At 41.2% G+C, this 24,809-nt stretch overlaps 1 protein-coding gene across 1 annotated transcript; it reads right to left on the minus strand.

Annotated features, from left to right (window-relative positions):
• Positions 1–6,082: 6,082 nt before the first annotated feature.
• LOC104957294 (calcium uptake protein 1, mitochondrial-like) lies at positions 6,083–24,019 on the minus strand. The gene is made up of 9 exons (XM_010784915.1): positions 24,007–24,019; positions 23,864–23,907; positions 19,942–19,953; positions 14,110–14,115; positions 13,229–13,343; positions 11,360–11,442; positions 10,347–10,547; positions 8,076–8,213; positions 6,083–6,214 (listed from the first exon to the last, which is right to left on the minus strand). Exons 1-9 carry the CDS (start codon positions 24,017–24,019, stop codon positions 6,083–6,085), a joined length of 744 nt encoding a protein of 247 aa, XP_010783217.1.
• Positions 24,020–24,809: the final 790 nt, after the last annotated feature.

The raw sequence follows: 24,809 nt of genomic DNA on the forward strand, positions 1-24,809 counted from the left end.
AGCGGGGAGGGGCGACGTGCAGCCCGCCCAGTGCAGCTCAGACGGGCTGTGTCCCACCACTGCTGGGGATGTGCTGTCTGTGTATTTGCTGCTAACAATACAACTTTCACAAGTAATTTTATGTTATTTAGAATATGGCTTGCTCCTCTGTTCAACACATTCCTTCACCATATGGGAGCTGAATGGACAAACATAAACTGGAAGAGGGAAAACAATGCTGAGCATCCCTTTTACTTTAACTTATTCAAATAGTAGTCTATTTATTCAGATTTGGTTTTGTATACCCTATATGCACAGGTGGAAGAAGATATTGTACTGACGTAATAGTGTATGAATACATGTATGTTACAAGTAAAGGTCCTGCATTCAAAAGGTTACACAAGTAAAAGTACAAAAGTATTCGCACCAAAATGCACCAAAAGTAAAATGACTCATTATGCAAAATAATATATGATATGTTTTTATTATAATTAGCGATACATTAATGTGTTTATAAAAGCTGGTAAAGGTGCAGCTAGTTTGAATTACTTTGTACACTGTAGGGTAGCTGATACTCCAGGTGTAACTAAAGTTATTTTTTATTTATAATTCAAATCATTAATCAAAATGTGCAAAGTAACTAAAGGTATTAAATAAATGTGATGGAGTAAAAGTACACCATTTACCTCTGAATTGTAGTGGGGTAGAAGTAAAAAGTAGCAAACAATTGAAATACTCAAATAAAGTACACGTCTTTCAAAATTATAAATGTACTTTACACCATATTAGAACATGTAGGATATGATTAGAAACTGATTGTTAGCATAGNACTCTAACCTTTCATTAAGGTTTCAGCACCTTATCTGAATCTTGACTTTGCTATTAACGAAATCAGGGGAATGTGGGGTTGGGCCACGGCCGGCCATTGCCGCTCGGAAGCGCTGGAGAAGCTGCAGTACATATGCCAGGCCTGTAAATGGCGCTGTAGTCTGCCACAAAAGCAGCGAAGAAGACTTCCCGCAAGTGGTTGCCCTTCTGTTTATTCTCCGCTGTGGCTCTTCTTCTCCCTCCCTGAGGCAAGCGTTTGCGCCTCCTGCTGCTGTAATTCAATGCAATCCCTCCCCGTCGATGCAAGCACTGTAATTCTCTCCGGTTAGTCCACCAGCAGATGACAAACACCCACCTCTCCGCCTTTTCCAAGGGACGAGGGGACCGTGCGGCAGAGTTTTAGTTAGATTTTTTTCCACCGGTCAACATGTCCGTTAAAGTTGAAATCTTCCGGACAAAAGTAGAAAAGTGTCGGTCAAAGGTCTTCTTTATTATTTATTGAGCTTTAAAACAAATGAATAACGACTCTATATAATAATATAAGAATAGAAAACGGAGCCTCTCTTTTCCTCAACCTCTTCTGACAGCCCAGCAGCTGATCTCTGAGCAGGAGAGGCGGGGCTATTGCTTCAACGTTATCAGGAAATGATCGTATAGGCGTAAACACGGAGCCGGCACTCACGCCTGGCAGCACGAGTGACGTCATTGAGCCAGGGTTCAGATTTAGCTCTGGGGCGCATGAGTTTCAGGGGAGCTACAATGTCAAGAGCTCCAGTGCAGGTAGAGAGAAAGGCTGAGGTTAATTGCTCAGTGTCCAGGGAGTCAGAGGACATCAGACTGGGCTAGGTTTACAAAATGCGGGGGAGAAACTAGCAGCAGTGGAAGGTTTCATCCTACGACCGTGACGGACAGGAGCGCATGATTTAATACTATGACAGGGCAGAATAAAATCAAATAACACAGGCAGGTGATCTGATAAAGCTGCATCACACACATTGACATTTGAAATGGGCAGACCATGTGTTACGTCCCCAGCTCGTTTAGGGTAAAAGGGAAGCAACACGAAACCAGATATTCTTGGTAAGAGGTTGATTTTAATAATAAACTCAAATAAAAATGGTATAAACAAAAGTACAGGCTCTTTAAACAAGAAGCTGTCTATTTATAATATAAGTACACAAAACGAAGGCCACAGAGTATCACAGTCACAGAACAATACGGGTACTTAAGGCGAAAATAGTGAGGCGTCTAGCACAAATGCAACGCCGTCACAGAACATACCCAAACATTTGGAGAGTAGAGTAGCGTACTGGCACAAATCCAGCGCCTCGAATGACGGCAGCGTCTCAGCTTAAGTAGTGTCATCAAGCGTCGTCCAGACCTCTTCCGGTGGGAGGAACTAAACAAGGTCACACCGACGCGGTAACCATAGTACCTAAAGGCAGTCATATACACACACAGATACACATATACAGGACTGTCTCAGAAAATTAGAATATTGTGATAAAGTTCTTTATTTTCTGTAATGCAATTAAAAAAACAAAAATGTCATACATTCTGGATTCATTACAAATCAACTGAAATATTGCAAGCCTTTTATTATTTTAATATTGCTGATTATGGCATACAGCTTAAGAAAACTCAAATATCCTATCTCTAAATATTAGAATATCATGAAAAAGTATACTAGTAGGGTGTTCAACGAATCACTTGAATCGTCTAATTAACTCGAAACACCTGCAAGGGTTTCCTGAGCCTTGAAAAACACTCAGCTTGGTTCAGTAAACTAAATCACAAGTATGGGGAAGACTGCTGATCTGACTGCTGTCCAGAGTACTGAACCAAGCTGAGTGTTTTTCAAGGCTCAGGAAACCCTTGCAGGTGNTGGGCAGCACCTCTTTTCACCCTCTCTGTCTTGGAACCCAGAGCCCAGTCTGCTCTGATTGGTTTGGCTGCCGAGCCTGTCCGCCCCTTAGCTATTAAGTACAATGTGTTGGAGCGCTAGCCAATAGAAGCGTGAGTGTTACATTGGTGATGTCACTATGTGTTCAGAAGTAAAAACAAAGGAGTCCAATGGAGCATGGATCATTTGTACAATATGGTAGATCATATTGGCAATAGTAAGTTAGAGATGTGCCCGATCCGATCACGTGATCGGGGATCGGCCGAGTCGCGTGATTTTCACAAAAAATCGGGGAATCGGATTAATTTTTTCTTATAAATACTTTTTTAAATTTGTATTCATCGTACCAAAACAAATGACCATGGTTCAGAGTCTTAAGTCATCCCTGAGGCCTTAGGTTTTGGTTTCAAATTACACAACATTCATGTATGTGTTGCTTCTCTTGGGGCCTTGTCCTTCATAGACCTGGTTGCTTATTTCTCCACCAAATTCTGGACACAACGAGTGGGGCAGGGCGCAGTGTCGTAATGGTAGCAGTAAAGCTAACGAGTACTGATTAAGCTTTATTTTGTTTTGATCCAATGCTGCACACTGGAACTGGATCCAAATGGGCTGCTGGTTGAAAAAAAGAAACTATAATCGCATGTTGATAGAGACTATCCAATTTAAATAAAAAAATAACCTTAAGGGACAACTTGAATGCTTTTTTTCTTTTTTTTTCTCTTAATGCATTGCATAAAGATCGGATCGGGAAAAATCGGTATCGGCAAATTGTCAAAATCGAATGATCGGAATCGGATCGGGAGCAAAAAAAGGTGATCGGGACATCCCTAATAGTAATATCATTTAACAAAAATGGCTATTGGATATTTCCCCCTCATATTTTCAACTTTTACCTCATACAACCCCACTTCAAGGGGCTCTTCCCCTATAAGGCTTGAAGAGGAGGAAGACGGTTTCACTGTGCGGAGATAATTTACAGACGCCTGGCAGCTCTCCTCTAACCCTCTGCAGACTGATGCTCTCTATACCGCTCCACAACACACTCACAAACACACCGACACACACATGGCTTGTTGCTGTTATTGCAGATGAAACCATACGCCGGAAAACAAGCACCTCGGGGCAGAGCCTGCACTCCCTACTGCTGAAGCTGTTTCATCAGTGAGTCAGAACTAATGGATGTGCCGACAGTAAACATATGGAGGCCCAACGAAGTCTGAATCAGTTGCAATGAATGAGGAGAATATTGACTCATTATCAAACAATTTGCACTTTTATAAAAAGCTGCAGGTCCTCGCTCTCTGTGACGCTCTCACAATAGACGCTCATTGATAGGATATATAACAGAGTAATTCAGAAATGTGTTGAAGAAGATAAAGGAAAGAACACGTTGACACTTAGTAATTGGTCTTTTTGAATAATCATCAGAGACAAATTATTCAGGATTTAGAATTCAGGGACAATCATCTAATTTATATTCCTCAAGACTTTTTAATGAAATCCATAATAGCTGTATGTACAATCCATTTACATCCGAAAAGACCTCCCATAGAATGTCTCATTGTTTTTGTATTACCACGTCTATTTAAATTCCCTGTACTCACAAGTTGGGCTTCAATGATAACAGCCTAACGGTGTCATTACACAGTGTGAGGGCTGTATTAAGTGAATGCTAATACAAACCAAACATTCAACTGCAGCTGCTTCACATCTCAACTAGCTAAACAACATTTAGCTTCGTTGTGAGGGAGCCAGAAGGTATTGTCTTAGCGATTGGATCTTAGCGGGATTTTCTTATCTAAAATACTTCTTCAAAACAAGACAACAATCTTTTCCTGCATTGTTTGACAGCAGAAGGAGTAATGGAAGAACAAGAAGCCTCCACACAGTGAGGAAGGTAACCAACATTTTAGTGTGGCAAACAGCTTCTGCTATGTGTGAAGAATTAAATCAGATTTCTGCCGATGGAAAAAGCCAGCGTATTAACCCACGTCTTTATGTAAACAACGTGCATTTGTTTAGCTGCACTGTAAACAGATACATCAGCCACTGTTGTATTTCTGACAAAGTAGCTGCTCAATGACTGTTTGCAGGAGTATTAAACTGCACTTACTGTTGCCACGGTAACCACAGGTGTTGCCAAACCAACCAGGGCTGAAGCTTTATTAACGTCTTGCATCAGAGGTCCATATGTCACGTTAATGGTATATTATCAGTCATTAGACAAATCTAAAGGCTGCCCATCATTAGAACGGACTGGAACACTGAGGCTTTTCACAGCAGGCCTCCTCTTCTCCTCTCAGTGAGGAGCAGGATAGCCTCCCTCTGAACTGAGTGCTTTCAGGATCGATGAATGAAACGCAACGTTCAGAGATTCTTGCGAACTTCTGATCCCTTCCCTGGGAGAAATGTTTACCGACTTCAGACTTTGGATCAAGTGCTAAATCAGTCTTTGGGTTGACAGTACAGTCAGAACAAAATCAAAAACGGTCATGAGAAGCCGTCTGTCATTTGTTAGGATCGCATTGTTCACATTTGCCTATTTAGGTAGGAATAATGCCTATAAAAAGGTTACTCCCATTTGGTGTCAATATTGATCTTTTCTCACTATGCCCTTTAAAAGCATCTATAAGCTTGTATATAAAATGTGTTTACGCGGATATGCCTTACTATCCCCTCAGTACGCACGGTGCTTGGGAAAAAAACAATATCATACTCTGCCCCCTCGACCTGGAACACACTTCAGCAGAACTTAAGCTGACCAGTTTGATACCCATCACAGATTTGAAACTAATTTAAAAAAAGCTGGAGAAGTCATCTGTGGGTGTTTGCACCTGCTATATCTGACTACTGTATATGGATTTCAATGACTACTTTTTTACGATGTTTTATTTGATTGTTGCCTCTGTGTTTAGTGTCCTGTCTGTCTGTCTGTCTGTAACAGGTCTCTCTTGAAAATGAGACCTTGTGTCTCAATGAGATTTTACACCTGTATAAATAAAGGCAAAAAAAAAAAACTATCATTAAAAAGTAAAGAAAAGCAAACTAAAGGGTAATAATAGATTATGACAGATGTTTTAACGGCCCTTTTTTGTTAAAATGACAGACAACGACAAAGTATAACGCCCTCATTGGATCTGTCATGTCTGCATGTCCGTGGTTCTCGGATTTCAATGTTTTCCTGCAGACCAGGAGGAAGAGGCGGGAGATAAATGGATAGATGGAGAAACAGACGAGAGATGGCTGAGCAAGAGAAGGACATATGGGAAGAGAACCTGGCTGGCAGAGTGTTAACAGCTCTGAGAGATAGGGAGGGGATGAAGGTGACAACAGTTGAGTCTTAAGGGGAGTAATTAGGTGGAGAGAATGTCAGGAGGAGAATGTGGGAGTACCTTTATCTATGGAGGCTCCGGCCATGTGGTAGAAACTCAGCGCCGTGTCCACATCGTTCACGTTCTTTAGGAAAGTAAAGAAATTCTCCACCTCCTCGAATGTGATGCCCTGCACAAGGAGGACAAATACACAAAAACCTCAGGAACAAATCATTACTGCGGTTTTACCTGAGCCACAAGAGCTCTGCAATCATGTTGGGGATAAGCCAAAAGCTGTTATTAGAAGAGCTGTGGCTGCACGGTGACATATTGGGAACAGCTCAGCAGCGTGACGTGATAAGGGGATGTGGGCAGAAGCACACATGGATAAAAAGTGTGCCACATACCAACAGACGCACAGTCACAAAGCTGCCACTCTGCTGATGAGCCCATTTGCAAAGAAAAGCAAGCAGCTGGTCTCCAGCCGTAAATAAAACAATTCTCCTTTACATCACAGGATAGGCCAATGCAGAGCGACTGGCAGCGGCATGGAAGAAGTCAGGATAAATAGTGAAAGGGTGAAAGAGAGATGCTTATTGCAGTTTAATTCCTTAGAGACGCGACTGAGTCTTTTTCTCCTGCCTGGGAGGAACAACAGGTTCTTCGCTTTTCTTTTCTCTGCTAAACACGGCCTTTAATCCTCAAATGTACCTTATCATAGCCCAAGGGATGCAAAGCTATCTTTTGGGGGAAAATACAAAAAAGGGAAGTCTTTTTCGCTGCAGCCCCTCCGGGGATACGATATGTAGGGGCGTAACTTCAGTAGATTGAGCGATGGAGCTCATTAAAGTGAAGCAGAACTGGCATAAAAGCATGCAAAGCAATGGGAACAGAATGTGATGCTGGCTCAGAGCCCTCTGCATCTTCATTATTTCTACATTTCCCCCTGTTTTGTTGGTACCAGTGGAGGCATTTTACCTGCTTAGAGCAAGGTGGTAATGTTGGATGAAAGAATGTCTAGGGGAAGGAAAGTACAAACCTTGTTTTGTAAGGAACTAAATGAGTCGACCGAGTTGAACAAGATAACTGAATAGGGAGTTGTTGATTCATAGAAGAGCTGCCGAGGAGTAGGACAAAGCCTGGAGGCGTTTTTTTTCCTTTCCGTTTTATGTTTATTTTCATGGCTCTGTTGTTTAAGTTATATTGATAATCATTTTTCTGTTTTTTTTGTTTTTTTTTCTTGGTTTCGCCGTGTGGGCATGTGCGGGTGGAGGGAGGGAGGGAGGAGGGAGGAGGGAGTGTATGAGTGTACTGTGATATTACGATATAAATGTAATGGCATCGATTACTGTACACTATAATGAAATAAAAAGACTTGTAAAAAAAAAAAAAGAAAAAAAAAGAAGAAGCTCAAGGAGCGATGGAGTAATTATGTCCTCCTGCTGAGCACTGGCTGCTCTGTTTGGTCACCACACACACATAGTGGAAAGTAGAAGAGTGGGAAAGAGTAAGTGTCGGTCAGGTGGATAACGTCAGAATGTGCCGTCCTCCCCCGGTGATGTATTACCTCTCAGCCAGTCTCCCTCACACCCTCGCACAATCTCCTCTTCCCTCAGGCACACTGCTCTGTCACGCTTCCTAGCCTTTAGCCAATTACTTAAAACCCTCCCCAGCACTATGACTACAGAGTACCAGTCACTTTTCTCAGGATTCCACGAAAGTGTGAATAAGTAAATGGTAAATGGTAAATGGACTGTACTTATATAGCGCTTTATCCAGTCTTTAAGACCCCTCAAAGCGCTTTACATACTACATGTCATTCACCCATTCACACCCATTCATACAGAGCAGTGTACCTTACTCTAGGACCTAACATTCACACACATTCACACACCGTTGGCCATGCCATCGGGAGCAACTCAGGGTTAAGTATCTTGCCCAAGGATACATCGACATGTTGACTGCATGGGCTGGGATCGAACCCACAACCTTCTGGTTGAAAGACGACCACACTCCCTCACAGCCACAGTCGTACACTCAGATGTATCTACCTGTGCATCCTTAAACATCTTCTTCAAGCCCTTCTGCATCTGCTTGAGTTTACGGGACTGGACGCCGCTGTATGCCAGCAGCATGCCCCCAAACTGTCTCTCGCTGATTTTGCCATTCACAGGATCATTCCTCTCGAACTGAAAAAAGGGAGAGAGAGACAGATGAAGACTGAGTGCTGTGCAGAGGAACAAACAAATGAATAGAAGGAGTTCATGGGGAGATGGGAAACAGTAAATACTGCTGTCAGGCTTCTAGTTGAATCATGCCTGAAGCTGGTGTTGGTGCCATCAAATCTGCATGTGCATTATTTTAATATAATTCCAGTGGAGCGGAGCTATGGGTCTCGGCTTTGTCAGGTCAATCCAGTGGATTTATATCTGAGGCTATTCGACAGCTACGCAGCTGCCTCCCCCGTTTCTCTCTGGAACGTGCCGACCTCTTAAAATGTTAATTTGTCACACTTGTGAGAGGCTGCTCATAACTAAGCCAAAAATAAGCCTGGAGTGCAGATTTCAGAGGGGACCTGACCATTCCAGCTCCCACAGAGGATCTTCCTCGGTCAGAGATTGAGTCCCATTAAATGTGGTGATGAGCAGGTAGCGTACAGTTCTTTCTCTCCCTAATAACAGCTGCCTTCTGATGCCACAATCGACTCGGCAGGACACAATTTAACGGTAACAACCTGGAGCCTATTTAACCCATATTTTTTGTTTCTAAGGGAGTAATGGGAACCACCATTTTGGAAATCAGTCCAGTATTGAGGGAGACTGAATCACATGGCAGCTGCTTAACAGGCTGAAATCTAATCATATCGGGCACGTCCGCACCTTTGATGTATGTTAACTAAAAGTGCTTGTTTTTGCCACTTTTTTCTTTTTGCCGCTCAGATTGTTATAACATGTGTCCGACCACATTATAGAAAGGACCCTCCAGAAAAAAATCTTTTTTTACATTCCTTAACGCTTGATCCAGTTGGTCTGTTATTGTGTCATCCAACCTGTTGCCAGTAGATCAGTGGAAACCTACAGAAATCATAACCTCATGATATCTAAAATGTGATAGTTGAGTCTTAAACCAATTATGAAAATGTAAATGTAACGCAAGATTTCAGAACACAGACTTCTCTGAGAAGGAGTAACAGACTGGACCAAGGGAAAGGTTAAGTAAAACGATTTATTTCTACGTCATATACGCCATAATGTTGTCTGACACTTAAACAATAATCTGATCTCCATCTCTTTTTCCCTCAATACTGGACCTATTTAAAAAATGCTTGTCCCTGTGAACCTAAAAACATAGTAAATGAATGGTCAGGTTGAAAAATAGCAAAGCTGCCCTTTAAGGACATTAGCTCTAGTTATTCTGACATTCCTGTTTTTATGCATACAAGCCTGATAAGACAGCGATTGTATTTCCCTGCGTTTGATAACTGTATTCATTTTTACTCTGACTGACACAAGATCAGGCTTTAAACAAGGGATTTCATAAGAATAAGAGAAATTGAAAACCCTGCAAAAAAAAACCCGCCACAGCTGGTGAAATATGGCCTAGTGTGAGCTGCAGGCTCAGCAAATAGAGACAGAGAGGGGGCGAAGGCAGCGTGTCAGAGTGAGACAGGAATTGGATTACCCATGTTGATTCAACTTTATCTCTGGTGTTATGATTTTCCTCTCTGAGCAGCGTGCCGTCATTACGAACTGACAGATAGCACTTCCTTCTGGCAGATGCTCTTTAGACTCCTGGCCTATTGTTAGAGCGTCAGATGATGGAACCCATTTACGGTTCAGTGTATCATAGGAACTACCCACGCTAATAATAAAGAGATTAGAAAAACCATATGCTCAACAACACTGATGGGTTGCTGTTACTGTAGAGGCAGGACGGGGGTAGATTGTTTATACTGAACCGTCACAGTTTGAGAGGGTGACACTGACCAGACAACACGCAGAGCTCTGTCATCCTCTGGGCTTTTTTGTTGTTGTATTATATTTATATGCATAACATTTACATCAATAACCTCCCTGTCTCTCCCCCACATGTTTTGGTTATTTGAATATTTACAGAGGGACTCGATGTACCAATTTTTGAAATATTTCCTCTGAGTATGTTGTTACTTTTTATGGGTAGTCCCTGAATAGCAGAGGCTGAGATTTAGGAGAGCCATAACATTTAAATTAATTAAATACAACTCTACACTAAAGTACTGTAAAGCAGTTAATGAAATCTCTCCTACTATCTTTCCTCACTCATTCACTTTCCTCTCTCCTTACCTCTAGTTTGAGCACGTCGTGCTGCAGTTTCCTCTGAAACTCCAGGAAGCTGCCGATGGTGAGCTTTCCCTTCAGGTCTACTCCAAAGAAGTACGTGGTGAGAGCAGAGCTGCAGCCGGCCGTCTTCAGCGTGTTTCCTGTGGTGGAGCGGTCGCGGTGTCGCATGCCCATACTGGTCTGGGACCGGATGATGCTCTGGACCTAAGGATGGAAGAGGTCCATTCATGTTAACCAGGATTACAGTGAAGACTAGGTTTCACTAGTACTTGTGACTTTCTAGAGGGGTTGAAATGCATAAAAGGACAGAAAGGTAGTTATTTCTATTGTAAATTGAACAAGGTTTTTGATTGTTTATATTTCTTATACAGTATAGTTATCTATTATTTTGTGTGGGTTTGTTGGCTCAGCACTTTTTGTTTATCATCTCGTTTTTCATTAAATTACATATTTTTCACACATGTTTTGACCTCAGCAAATCATTTGTTAGCGCTCGAGGCCCGACCTCAGCCTCTCGATAACTTTTGTTTGTTTCCTGAAGTCGCTACAGTCTTATTCAAACCATTTATAAAATTATGTACTAGGACAATCGTGGGCAGTTTTCCTATTGCTGTAAACAACAACAAAACTGTGTGTGAGATTTACTTCATTTAAAATACAGAGCTTTTTACGTGGGTACTTCAGTTATATACAAAAATGACCTTCAATTATTGTCTTACATTGTGAAGTTTAACCTAAAAAAAACCTCTCTGAATAACACTGAACATCATAAACCCCATCAGCTTCAGTGGTAGAGACAATGACACACCGCAGAGTGCGCCGCACAGCACTTATCTGCTGCACATCTACCTAGCTTTAGTGCTGTCAGTGTGTGTTACCGGTTACTGTAATGGAATCAGTCGTTCTGTGGGTGCAGCAAAGTCCAAGTGTGTGGGCTGGTTTTAACCTTGTGTCTCCTTCATTATGTTGATGTTGTGCGTGGATGCTGTATGTCTGCTGCTGCCCGTCATTCTTACCTGTTCAAACTCCTCCAGATCCACCTCTCCGTCCCCGTTCAGATCAAACATCTTGAATGCAATCTCAAAGTTCCTCTGGGGAGCTGGACACAAAAGCACATTCTGAAATCAATACTGCACATTATGGAAACGACACGTCACACCGGATCAACCCAGCTGTCATCTTCACCCCACAGTGGTGCAACATGAAATCGGACTGCACAATAATGACTTCTCAGACCCTGGGCTGTATGTACGGGCTTATCTGTAACACAACATTTGCATTAATGATGTTTGAATTTCAATTTGGTACACTGTTTCTTCCAATGTGTGTACCCCTTGAAAATGGCGTTAACTGTACTTCTGCTACTAACGCTCACATCCCTTTAATGATCACGCAACCAGAGACCGTGAAATTTGTTTTTGGTACAGCGGGATAACAAGGCTCAGTTCACAGTCTGATAATGACAGAGAAGGCAAAAATGGAAACGGCTGAACAATCGGTTCCTCCATTAAGAGTTTTAGCCACAATCTGTCTTTTAGCGCCTGTAATAAATGTCAACATATGGCCATTTTCTTCCTTTATGATACAATCTGGGTCCTTACATAAGCAACATATGGCCTTCTGTAGAATACTTATTGTATATGCAATGCACACTTTGCATAGTAGATATATTGGCTATACATTTACATATTATATATTAAGTGGCAATAGACACATTTCATGCTTTAACGTAGCATTTTAAAGTAAATGTTGGGTGCACAATATAATGGCTGTGGAATAAGGACACCACCAGCATCAGGATGTATTCCCTATAAGCCTAGTTTTTACTAAATTGTATCTCCCTCTGGGTCCGGTAATTTGTGTTAATAAAGAAAAAATATGTACGGCACACACAGGAAAAGAATAGCGCTCGAGTTTTGCCTAAACTTATGGAGGTAATAAAAACATGGACGCTGCGTAGGTATTGTATCGAACCATTCATGCCATTTATTTGGAACATTTTCACACCATTCATTTTGTTTACTTCATTAACCCTTTCTATAAAGGTCTCACCCATTGCTGCTAGTATCTACAGTTTCTTCGTAACACTTCCCGTTTTTGGACAGTGACGGTGGTATGGTGAACCGTGGCTATAAAACCTGCACTGTTTATCTGATGATTTCCCTCTATTTATCAAATTAAATGACCTCTGTGTACTACAATAAACAATTTCTATCTTTAACAACCTGACTTCCTTTAAGGGAAACATTAAAGATTAAAGATCAAGCCTTATCTGAAAAGGATGCACAATATATAATTAAAGTACACATTTATATAAGGCATGGCAAGGCAAAAATATATCCTACTTTGTGCTATTTTTGTGGCCGTAATAAATGGATTTACAGCAACATAAGGCATGCTGCCCTATCTGCTTAACGATGACTTGCTCTTGAAAACATCCCCCAGGACTTTCTCCATATGAACGGATTATAATAAATGGTCGAGCTAAGCTGGGGATGTGAGTTTAGGAGGCATCGGCGAAAAAGGAGTCTTCAATTTCATTATCATGAACTCTGACATTTAATAAGGGAGCTTTTCATTCTAAATTCACCCTGTGTATTAACCACCAATGCTAGATCAAGCTAAAATAAACCAATTCTGTGAAACGTCTCCAGGGATGCTTGCTCGGTAGACAAACATTATTAACTTTGACAGAACTGGAAATCCTAGTGAACTGTCTAATAACATCCCATTGGATCATTTCTCTGGCTATCAATTTCTGTCTTACCTCCTCCTTTAAATTTGATTTGTGATCAGTGTGTAGGATTTGAAATGTGTGGTTTTAAATTGGACTTGTCATATAAGAAACATTGTATTTGTTGCAGTCAGTTCAACGATGTACTTACTGGACAGCACGGTGGTGAGGAAGATGTAGTCAGAGAAGGAGATAAGGCCACATTCTCCCAATGAGAAAAATATGCTGTCCTCGTCTGCAAACTTCTCCCTCTCCTGGGCGATCTTCTGCTCATTTGGGTCACCGCAAAAAGAGGAAGAAGTTATATTAAAAACATTTGCCATGATTCAGCACGAGCCTTACAGCTTTTGCAGCTGTCCCAGGTGTTGCTTTGTGTGTGTGCAAGCAAGTGTCTGTGTGTCTGACAGGGAAGCTCAATCAGAGACTGGCTATGCTCTAAACACAGAAACAGACACACATACTGTACTTACACACACAAAAATACTCCTGTTGCATAAGGATGATTATGCTTAGACGGTTTATCACGATAACAGTCATGCAAATGCTGCATACACATGTAGCCGTACAGGCAAGTGAGGGTGGTAGTAACAAGCAATTAGTCGGTGGTCAGTTCAAGTACAAAACACGATATCCACCAGAGGCCGTACTCACAGAGTGAAATTGACATAAAGAGAAGAAAACACGAGAGACTGTAGCACAAACACACACTATTGATTAACCACACGTGAAACACAACCCAAATGTATTAATCATTAAAAACAAAGTGACTTTAGCTCTCTCTTTCACACACAGATATATATATATATATATAAACAAACGCTCATAAATTGACGTTTTTCTGTTAGCATGTGTATATTTCACAGCATTGCATGAAAGATTTACTTAACCACATGCACACTACACGCTCAGTGAAAGAGACTAGGAAAGACAGCGCCCGCAGGACGCTCCATCAAACAGAGTGGACAGACGCACAGAGCATGCCTGGGGAAGGGGAGGGGGGAGCTGGGCCGCGCTGAACCCATGTGGAGTTACCTCCGTCTGTAAGAGGTCCATTCAGAGGAGGAGGAAGGAGGAGGAAAAACAACTGTTAGAGAACGGCGTGGCCTCTGCTGTCTTTAGCAGGGCCTTCAACGACAGAGACAAGCATTCTTATAGTTGCACACAGAAAGCATCGCGCTCAAAACAACATAATGGTGGGATACCACTCAAATTAAGGATTCAAATATGTCAAGCTGTCAGTCTGTAAGATTGATGCAGCTTTTCTAACAAGGCTGTTATAACAAGCATGTATTGTGTGGGAGCTGTCTGCTGAGTGCACATGGCAAATCAAGTCCCATAGATTTGCTTTTAAAATATAGGCTTTTATTAACTGGAAAAAAAAAACATATCTGAATTCTAATATTTGAGTGGCATCCTCATTCATAGCATAACATCTTCATTATTTCCCCATTAACCCACTCCATCCTCATGATATGTCCCCAATCCGTGTCTATCTTTTACATGTCAGTGATGCAAATATTGCAAATAGTGGTTTCTACTGTAACGTGAATTATTGATGGCATATACATTTAGATTGTAAGGGGAGCAGGGAGTGGGAGAGATAAGGGGGAGGTGACAAAGAAAAAAAACGTTATTTTTCGAAACAGTGCTACTGATTTAGAGACAAAGACAGACACAGAGAGATAACTCAAGGCAACATTTTCCTTCTTGGTGTAATAAGCATTCAGGTCGTTTGCATGTGTGTAAGTGTGAGAGAACACTAAAGAGGGACAAGTGTGTACATATAGAAAGAAGGAAAAAAAAGTGAGTAAAAGAGGTTGGTATTGATCTCTGAGTTTGGAACAATGGCAACCCGAGAGAGCCCTAAGGTGAGTTGGAACCGTAATGCCTGTCCACAAAAAAAGACACACAACAGCAGAAGTGTGTACTTTAATGGGCTCACAAATACTCAGGCCCACGCAAGGACACACAAGATGTATAAACACACTGGGAGTCATTATAATGATCAGAACAGAGGAACAAAGCACATTAGGCGTAATAATAAAAAAAATGCTTCTCTCTCGGCGTTCTGACTCAAGGACAAAATACACCCCCGCAGAATTGCCAAAATGATATTCAAGGAATCTAATCCAAATATAATTGCCAAAGACAGGAGCCATGCATGTTCAGCAGAAGGAGGAAGAGCTCTGTATGGGCATACTAAATCCCATACAAGCACTGATCTTTTTAGTCTACCCTAATGCAGTGTGTCCCTGTCAGAAGATAGGTTCCCACTGCATCCACAGAGCTACCTGCTTATAGATTTCCCTCTGTTTCCTTCTCTATGCTACCATACTGTGAATCTCTCCCACAAACGTATGATGTAACAATAGCGCACTCTCTCAGACAGTCACAGAGGGATGGCTGTGTGTATATCACTGTGCTGTGGGTTTCACCTTGGCTTTTGTGGCTCTCCTATTAAACCACGACCAAGCTTTCCTGTCACCCTTCATCATTCTGTCAACAATTCAGGCCTCAGCTTTCTACTGCAGTTGGGTGCTCCAGCAACAAGCCACTGATTGGCACACACACGCATATATTATTCAGATAAATGGTCAAAATAAATGTTACCTACAAGAGACACCTATTAGCTCACTTGATTGCCAAGAATGTGTGTCATTACTTTAGTCTTTCGTCAGTTTTGATTGATCTACACAGAGGACATTAGGCCTATAAAATATGTGGCTGCAATCACTAAAAGGATCTCTACTTCATTGGAGTCACTCATTTAACACCCATCTTAGATTTTTCCCAAAGCACTAATCTTCCAATGACTGTAAATCTTTCTGCTGCAGCACTCAAGTTAATTAAAAGCTAACGCTACGTCTGTCAGTGTGATAAGTGTCAGCTTCATAGCTGAATGTGTATTTTTTTTTCTGCCTTGAGTCTGCCTATGTGTTCACACATCTTTGCATGTGTTAGCCACGCTATGGCAAAGTCCAGATGATTGGCTGAACAACACACATAGCCTGTTAGCTGAGGCAGAAGCATCAGTCCTGACAGAGCTGCTGGCTGGAGGAGCTGGTGGTCTAATGTAGTCATATACACACAGACGGGGTTAAGGGTTTGGTCAGGGCTAATCTCTCCAGAGCACCAGGCAATGGAGCAGCCCAAAAGCGGCCATTGCCAGATTTAAACTAGCGCACGCAAAGAGAGTCCAACAAATGAGACCCATACTGTACATGTAAGGCAAAGCCAGAGGCAAGCATACAACGAGGCTGCTTAACCTTCTGCTCATTTCACAGAGTGCCTTAGAAACACTTTCTAAGCACACCATGAAAAACTTGGATTGCATAAGAAGCTGTTGGAGTATTTATAATTAACTGTAGAATCAAAAACTGAGGAATTATATGCTTTAACATTTATATAGCCACAGTTTTTACAAACTATCTCTGACTGTAGAAAACTGTCAAAAAATTATCAAAGCTTTAAAAAAAAAGATCTAATATATTATGCAAACAACTTAAAAAGATCAAATTAACCTCATTGCATTGTTGGCTTCAGTTATATCAAAGCTGTGCTGATGAGAAGGCAGGCATTTCTGACAATGGGCATAATTATCATCTCATAATAAAATAATTCTGGCAGCTGTTATTTTTATGTCATAGTAAAATGGAGCAACTGTCATGAAACCCAATTTCGCCCGGGACAAATAAAGCATTCTGATACTGTAGTGTTGATGTGACTGTGATGGAGATGAGGCATAATTCAACACATTATCCTGCAATCTTTTAACGTTGACACTTCAAATATATTATGTGTCACCCATCCATTTTCTGCTAGCTTCCCTTCTGATATGCTGCTCCAGCACATTGTGTGGCTGTGCACTTGGTTTAGGAGCCGATGGCAGCTCAGACTTGGCCATACCACTGTAGCGGCTGCAGTGCTTTGTTATTGATTAGATCTGTGACCCTGTCCAACACTGCAGCTGCAGACACCCGATAACAAGAGAAAGGGAAAAGAGGGAAGTGGATGATGTAAGAAAAAGGATATAAGCCACATGTTTTGTCTTAAAGCTTTAAAATATTAATTATCACACTTTTTAAGACAATGTCATAATGCCGTCTGCTAGTCTCCTTAAGAGTGCCACAACAAAGAGATGCATTTATGAGTCTGGGCTGAGTCATGCCACTAAAGATGAAAAGCTCAAGCTGTAGAGGGAGCAAATCATGTGTGTTGTGAGTGTCGTTCTGAGTGATGCTCGTTCCCTAGCGACCTCATCTTTTGTACAGGTGAGTCTCGGTGGAACATGGTGTACTGGAGCGCTACAGCAGTGGGATTATACTGATTTGAAAAAAGAGAGATGTGTGCAGTGTGAAAGACAGACAGCATAGAGTGAGTGAAAGAGGGGACAAATGCATTAAAAATGGATCAGAACCTTGATGTCGCTTTGTGTGATGGGGTAGCTCTAGGGTTACTGACACTTTGACAGGCTCAATAAAAGATGAGGGTTTTCAGGGGAAAGGGAATGACCTGCTAGAGGCTGAAGTCAGCCCAGGTCTGTGTCTGACATTTTTGAACAGTGTCGGAAAGCTCTCACAGTGTGTAAGTTCACACTGCTACACATACAAGTATAACACAGTATCCATCCAAGCCCCAAAGAAAAAACAGACCCATTACATGGTTCTATAATACTTCCTGCTCTGCCTTGAACACATACATAGAACAATTTCACTTTTATGAAGGTGGGTGTGCAGGTTGAGAGAATACTGATGTGTTAGTAGCTTTTTTACCTCTAATCCCTCAGGTAACCGCAGAACAGGTGTACTGTTAATAACTCCTAATTATTCCGGGAGCGCAAATGACAATAATAGAAGCTGATGTGGAACGCTCCATAAACAAATTTCAGTCACAGAGGAATGGCATCTGTCTCACAATGGGAGTGGAGGAAACAAATTACCTGACGGGGTGTAAGGACAACCCAACCTCTTTTACTGTAGATTAGGAGATTGGAAAAAGAGAGAAATGTGTTGTGTGCGTCACTGTGCTTGTGGGTGTTAGCTTTCATAGAGATCAACATTGACAGAAAAGGCAAAGAAAGCATGAGAGAATCGAGGACAGTGCGAAAAAGACAAAGATATAGAGGAGTGACATTCCAAACAGCGGCCCCTGGGAGCTTCCTGTGAAATCAGAAAGAGGAAACACGACAACAGTTGCTGTGACAAGAGGCTCCTTTGCATTGGAGCAGCCCCGCCACTGCACTTCCTCTGAGTGACAGGTGTCGGCTCTCAGTCGAAGCTGGTCACGCTGCAGATGCTTTAACAGGCCACAGCATGTAGGAACAGTTTGGATACCTTTTAAATGTACTTCCTGCCTTCAGTGACTCTAAACCATGCTATACAAATATCATGCAGCACTGACATCTGGACAATCCAGAGGATGGATTTGTGAAGGCTTGTCAAGCACATCAATACAGCCTCGATGTTAGCTAACAGTCAGAGCCATTTCCTGGGTCCAAAAAAACACCCTGTGAGGCCACCATGCGCAGAGAGGGGGCGCCACCACCAGCTACTTCTCTGTGAGACACAGGCAAAGGCAATAGAGCAGTGCATGCTGGGAAAAAGGCTACAGTGCCAAAGCATGTGTAAAGCTAGAGCTTGTATTTCTTCAAAGGGATGAAGGAAGAAAAGGTGTGTTTATAAAAGCAAGACAGAGGGAGTGCAGGGGAACAGCACTGCTAGGATTTGGCATTGACCAATACAGGCTCCTTATAAATCTTAGTTGCTCTTTTCATCTCAGCTTTGCAAGGCTTGATGTTTCTCAAAAAAAAATCCTTTAGATTTTCCTTAGGGGCACTGACTAATTATGAATTATGCAGCAGGGCTGCATCTTAATAATCCCTGTAGAGGCAAAGCATAAAGTCTTCACTTTCAATAATTCAGCAGGGATGGCCTGGCACGCAGCTGCCTCTGACAAGCGATACAAAGGGCAACAGGGAGGTCTCTAACACAATGTTCAATACTAATACAGAGTTTTCATACTAGAGCACACACAATAGGGTGCGTGCCTACTCTGGTGTCTGACACTCCCTGTCATTATCAGGTGCACAGGTTGTAACCTGCCCTTTGCTGCCTTTGGATAATCTTTGCATTATCCTGACTGACAGACATTCAGACCTGCTGAAAAGCCAAATCATTTAGGAGCTAAGCTAATAGGTCAAGGCTCATTTATTCACACATAAATGTGTACATGAGAAGCATTTGAATCACAGAAAAGTTCCCCAGTGGTTTCTGGTGAAACATTTTTGGAGCAAAATTGGAAACAATAAGCAGAAAGTATATGCTCAAATGAACCAACTCATACACATTCATGTAAGTGAAATAAGTGATTTAAGTGTCCTTGTAGGGTGGTGGTGCTTTATTCTTCTTATTCTACTTCTATCCTCACACTGTATGACTTCCCCTACAAGGCTGGGTATGACACCTACAGAATATATACCCGGTGAGAGAAAAGCTTGAAGATGATTCAACATTTTATCCCCAGTGTACCAATGTCTTGTTGAAAAGGATACACTGTAATGCAGTTTGGCTGCTGGCCCATACACAGCGGTCATAAACCTAACTGAGGCTGTGACTCTGGGTTCACACTTGCTGAAGCTGAGATGGGGTAAATGCAGAAAAACTACTTATTTAGCTGTTCCCCTGGACTAACACCAATGAATAGCTATGCCCCTTGTGTTACTACAGAGCAGTGAGAGAGTGAGTAATAGAAAGATAGAAAACTAGACAGAAGAGGAGGACAATGAGAAGGAGGGAGTTGGTAGAGAATACAAAGTGCAGTTGCTTCATTCAGGTGCACACATGCTGCTCGGCACACACCCCATACCTGCCAGAAGTCCTGCAGAGAGGGAGGGGCAGAACGGGAAGTAGATGAGGAGAGAGGAAGGGAGACAAAAGAGGAGAAGGAGGAGGGATGGGGAGTTTATGGGTGGACAATGGGGATCAGTAAATGGGATGATAGGGGGAGGAGACAGAGAAAAAGTAGGGAGTTTGGGAGAAGGGGAGTTGAGGATGATTTGTATTCACGAGGAAGGGAGGAGAGAGAAAATGGAGGGATTACTCGTTACGTGAATGAGCGAGGATGGCTGATAAGAGCACGGTAGAATCACCAGCAGTTAACAATGGTAACGTCAGGTCACATCAACATTAGATTACGACAGCAGTAAGCATGCCAACATTATCGGGGAAGGGACCATGGTGTAATGAAAACAAGTAAACATTTAAAGACCTCTCAAATGGCTGTGTGCATATGGACAGGAACATAAAAGCTAAACAAACAGGGTGGGTCAATATGGACAGCGGTTGTAAAACAACCCTATTGTATTGTTTACATACAGAAGGAATCTGGAACAAAAGAGTGTCAGCATGAGGGGGCGGGGATAGGAAAACATGAGAGGTGTATACCACCATGAAACACTCTTCCTCTTAGCTGTGGCTACACTGTACGTATGTGACACGTCTTTGAGTTGGCCTGGCTATTTTATATGAAACTATGGGAAGGGAGACACAGGGGGCCTTTAATAGAGCTCTCATGTTACTCTCACGCACTGCTGTACACCTCTCTGCCATCGACCTTAGACTTCATTGCAGTTTATCACCCAACCCCCAGCTGAAACACTCCCTTTGTACTTCACCACACCCTCCACCAACTCCCTGATTTACACTCCAGATATTGCACCACTGTACCTGGGTTGGCCATTTCATCCCCATTCAATTCTATGCAGGTCTAAGTTTCATGTGAACTGGATTTCATGGCAGGAAACAGTAATGGTTTATTCCTCCGCCAACTAGCTAAGGGGGGCTTAGAGCCAATGAGGAGGTGGCATGCATGTCTGTGGGCCCAAAGGGGGTTGGGCAGAGCCAGAGGGGGAGGGGTTCTCGGGTGTCTCCGGCCATGGCAGGAAGATCTCAGGGGACAATAAAAAGATAAATACAGTATCAGAGAAAACCATGTGTGTAGAGTGGGGGTCTTCAAAACTGTTCAGGCTAACGACCCCTCGGCTAAAAGAGGGACGGATCAGTGACCTTCAGAAAAATTACTTTTTATGATTCTTCAATTTGATGTAAATTAACAGTTTGTTGTTTTCCGGAAATAGCTATTTATCTTTGCTAATAATACTGTAGATTCGTATTACTGGAATCTGTCTTGGAGGAGTCACGGACCCTCAGTTGAAGATCTAGAGATTTGCATGGCAAATAAGCAAACGTAAGAAGTGGAGATAAGCAACACATTTACATAAGCAGACAAGAAAGAGTGTTGCATTTTGATTTTAGGTCGCTGCAGAATGTTGTATTTCCTTTGGATTCATGTATATCCCTATAGCCTTTGGGTTGATATGCTGTAGAGATATTCAAATCAAAACTCTGGGAACTTTGAAGAAAACGTAAGGAGTATAAAAATCACGTTCGAGTTGCAGCAGGCAGTAAAAGGGGAACGTAGTGATAAAGAGTCTTTAGCCACGCTGAGTGACTTGTGTGGTTTATCTGCATAGAGAATGGAGATGAGATACAGAATAACTCATCATCATAGCAGCCTGGAGGGTGATGGATTTCCTAATGAGGTTAGAATCTACAATCATCACTGTTGATTAGCTATTACTAAATGAATGGAGGGGTTTGGCAACTGGGGGTGAGAGATGCTCTTTGGGATCATCGAGAGGGCAGTAATTGTCACAAATCAATACCAAGGAAAGCAGCAATGAAAATAATGATTGTGGTGATTTAAATTCATGGTCTCTATTTTCCTGACTGAGAGCAGAGAGGTGTTAGCATTTAGAGCACAGAGATTAGCTTCTTGTAAGGCCAGTCTGTGGACAAATAAGGGGGCTAGCCTGATCAAAGCTAACCTGTTGTCAAATAGGTCATTATGCACTGGACATGTCCAATTTGTAAATGTCTCTCTTAATGATTACATGTGGAGATGGAGCTAAAGAGCAACACTGAACTAGGTGTAACCAACTGAAGGTCTATAAGAACTAGTTAAAGGTTGAAACAAATATATTTCGTCATTACCCTTTCAATCTTTTTCTGAACCTTTAGAGCTCAGACAATATTTGAAAAAGCCAGATAATCTTGTTATAGTCTCAATTATTGGGAGTGGAAAATAATATGAATTGATGGTTGAGGAGCAGACAGCAAAGCAGGAGCTAAATCAAAGGCATGAAAGAAACAAAAAAAAGTATACAGGGGATGGTTTGTGAAGAACAACAAACTTCAACTTTTTTTAAAACATGTACGCCGTCATTCACATTTGTTTCTCCTATTGTACCTGCAATGGGAGTATCTCAGCTTGGGGGCAAGATATCAACAGAAATAAAGAACAAAGTGGATGCAGGAATGCAGGCTAACATTCTCATAGCTTTGTTTCTGATGGCATCATCTGGATCTTTCTCTATTAATTTCTGCGCCCACTCCTGACAGAATGTAATGGCGTTTTCTATTTGCTTTTCTATCTCTTTCCATATGCCATCTCTCACAATGCTGCAACCCCAATGCCCCTGATGACTATTTGTTTATTTCAATGACATTGAGCTATAGCCTCAATTTGTACCTCATTCCAGTTCTATTTATCCTTTTCCTCAACGTCATTCCAGGCTGAAGGATGAATGAATGTGGCGGATCTTTGATTTGTATTGCATTTCATATTTTCTTCATAGATTTATTATTATTTTAGGGATATTATTCACTGTTTTTATTTAGTATTACATTTAAAAAGGACTAATGTATAGCAAAAGATGCATGTACCTACTAAATAAAAAACAGATACTGCATAATAATTGATAAAAAACTCTAGTTAACTTATATGGAAGTATATAATATAGAGTAATGCCCATTTATAAACCAGTTTACAGAATTCATTTTTAGATATTATCTTTGACATTTATTCCCACTTCATTTCCCTATGTGTTTCTTCGCTACTTGACTAAATAGGGACCATACTTTTCAAAACCTCACCTATAATTCATTCTCTTTGTATGGATATTTAAAACCAAAGCACTAACGTGTAAACCCTAATTATCAAGTGCGGACTTCATTTTCTTAGAAAGACTCTGCATGAAATAAGGATCAATATTTAAGAGTTATGGGATTATATCTGACAAAACTTTAAAAAGACAACATAATAATAATTAAAGACCACATTTTTACTGAATGTTGAGCTTTCATTTGGGACTACTGTTTAATAAAACAATAACATATTCAATCTTTCAGAGAGTTAATAAAAGGTGGAATGTTGTTTTGCAAAGAGATGTTACCGTTTCTTTAAATGGAATTGTTCAGATCTTTAGGGCGCATAACACATTAATTCATCTGTGTTGTTTTTGGGTGGATTGTAGGAGTGTAGAAAACAGATATTTTTAAACTTGGCCACATAAAACTGGAATTATCTTCATGGCCAACACCACAATGTATATCTGGAGTAAGTGAGGAGAAATGTGTTCATTTGTATTTTTGGATGAACTGATTCTTTAAGCAATTATTGACCTTGGTAAATATAGGGAATAAACCCCTCTGGTAAACTGGGGAAAGAAATAAGCTCCTAAAATATGTTATTAGTACAGCTTTCTGGGGAAATGCAATTCTCATTGATTTTGCAGCATATTTATGAAATCAAAGCTACTTTAAACTGAATTTATGAGCAGGGGCTGAAATGTTTCTAAGACATAATTTGAATAACTCCCTGCTGCTGACGTTTTTAATTGCTAAGGTGACCCTTTGTCTTCTGTAAGGACATGACGCCAACTTCTTACCTTTCCATCATAGCGCTTCACAATGAACTGATCCAGTCCTAGACCTGAAAAAAAGAACCAGAGAGAACATCAGCAGACGTACAGATTAGACAAATAGATGAGTCAAACATTTTAACAAACAAGATGTGAAGCCAGCTAGTTACACAGCAGGATCATCAAGATTTATGATGCGGATCAAATGTTTTCACTTGGTGTCATTACTGAATCAGTCGTAACCACTGACATGTGCTCAAGATTAATAACAGCCATTAACAACCCATTTCCACTTTGCATACCATTTAAAATAAACAATCATCAGCATTCATCTTTGACTCTTGTCATCATCAGAAAAAGTTTTCAACCAGCATACCAAGATGTTCAGTATGCAGTGTTTATATTCATATAGAAAGTGAAATGAAGGTGTTTGGTTCATTGCTAACACAATGTCAGTGTATGGATTTTAATTGTCGGGGATTTTAACGTGCATGTCTGTTGTATCTCTAAGCCACTAACTAAAGACTTTCTTGATGTTGTAGATGCTTTTAACTTCATCCAACATGTATCTGGCCCCACGCAAGAGCATGGGCACACTTTAGACCTAGTCTTATCCCATGGTGTAGGGGCTGTCGCCTTGCCTTCTGCATTAACCGACCTGTGAGCATTCTGTGTGTGTATATATACAGGACTGTCTCAGAAAATTAGAATATTGTGATAAAGTTTTTTATTTTCTGTAATGCAATTAAAAAAACAAAAATGTCATACATTCTGGATTCATTACAAATCAACTGAAATATTGCAAGCCTTTTATTATTTTAATATTGCTGATTATGGCATACAGCTTAAGAAAACTCAAAAATCCTATCTCAAAAAATTAGAATAGTTCCTCAGACCAAGTAAAAAAAAAAGATTTATAACAGCAAAACACAATCAAACATTTGAAAATGTCCATTAATGCACTCAGTACTTG

This window comes from Notothenia coriiceps, unplaced genomic scaffold, assembly GCF_000735185.1.
Source record: "Notothenia coriiceps isolate Sejong01 unplaced genomic scaffold, NC01 NC01_scaffold00026613, whole genome shotgun sequence".
NCBI classification, from domain to species: Eukaryota; Metazoa; Chordata; class Actinopteri; order Perciformes; family Nototheniidae; genus Notothenia; species Notothenia coriiceps.

Coding starts and splice junctions, on each gene's coding strand:
- LOC104957294 (XM_010784915.1), bottom strand. Junction 11,443..13,228: donor CCTCACCACCGTGCTGTCCA/GTAAGTACATCG, acceptor TTTTGTGTCCAG/CTCCCCAGAGGAACTTTGAG. Junction 6,215..8,075: donor AGATGTTTAAGGATGCACAG/GTAGATACATCT, acceptor CTCCTTGTGCAG/GGCATCACATTCGAGGAGGT.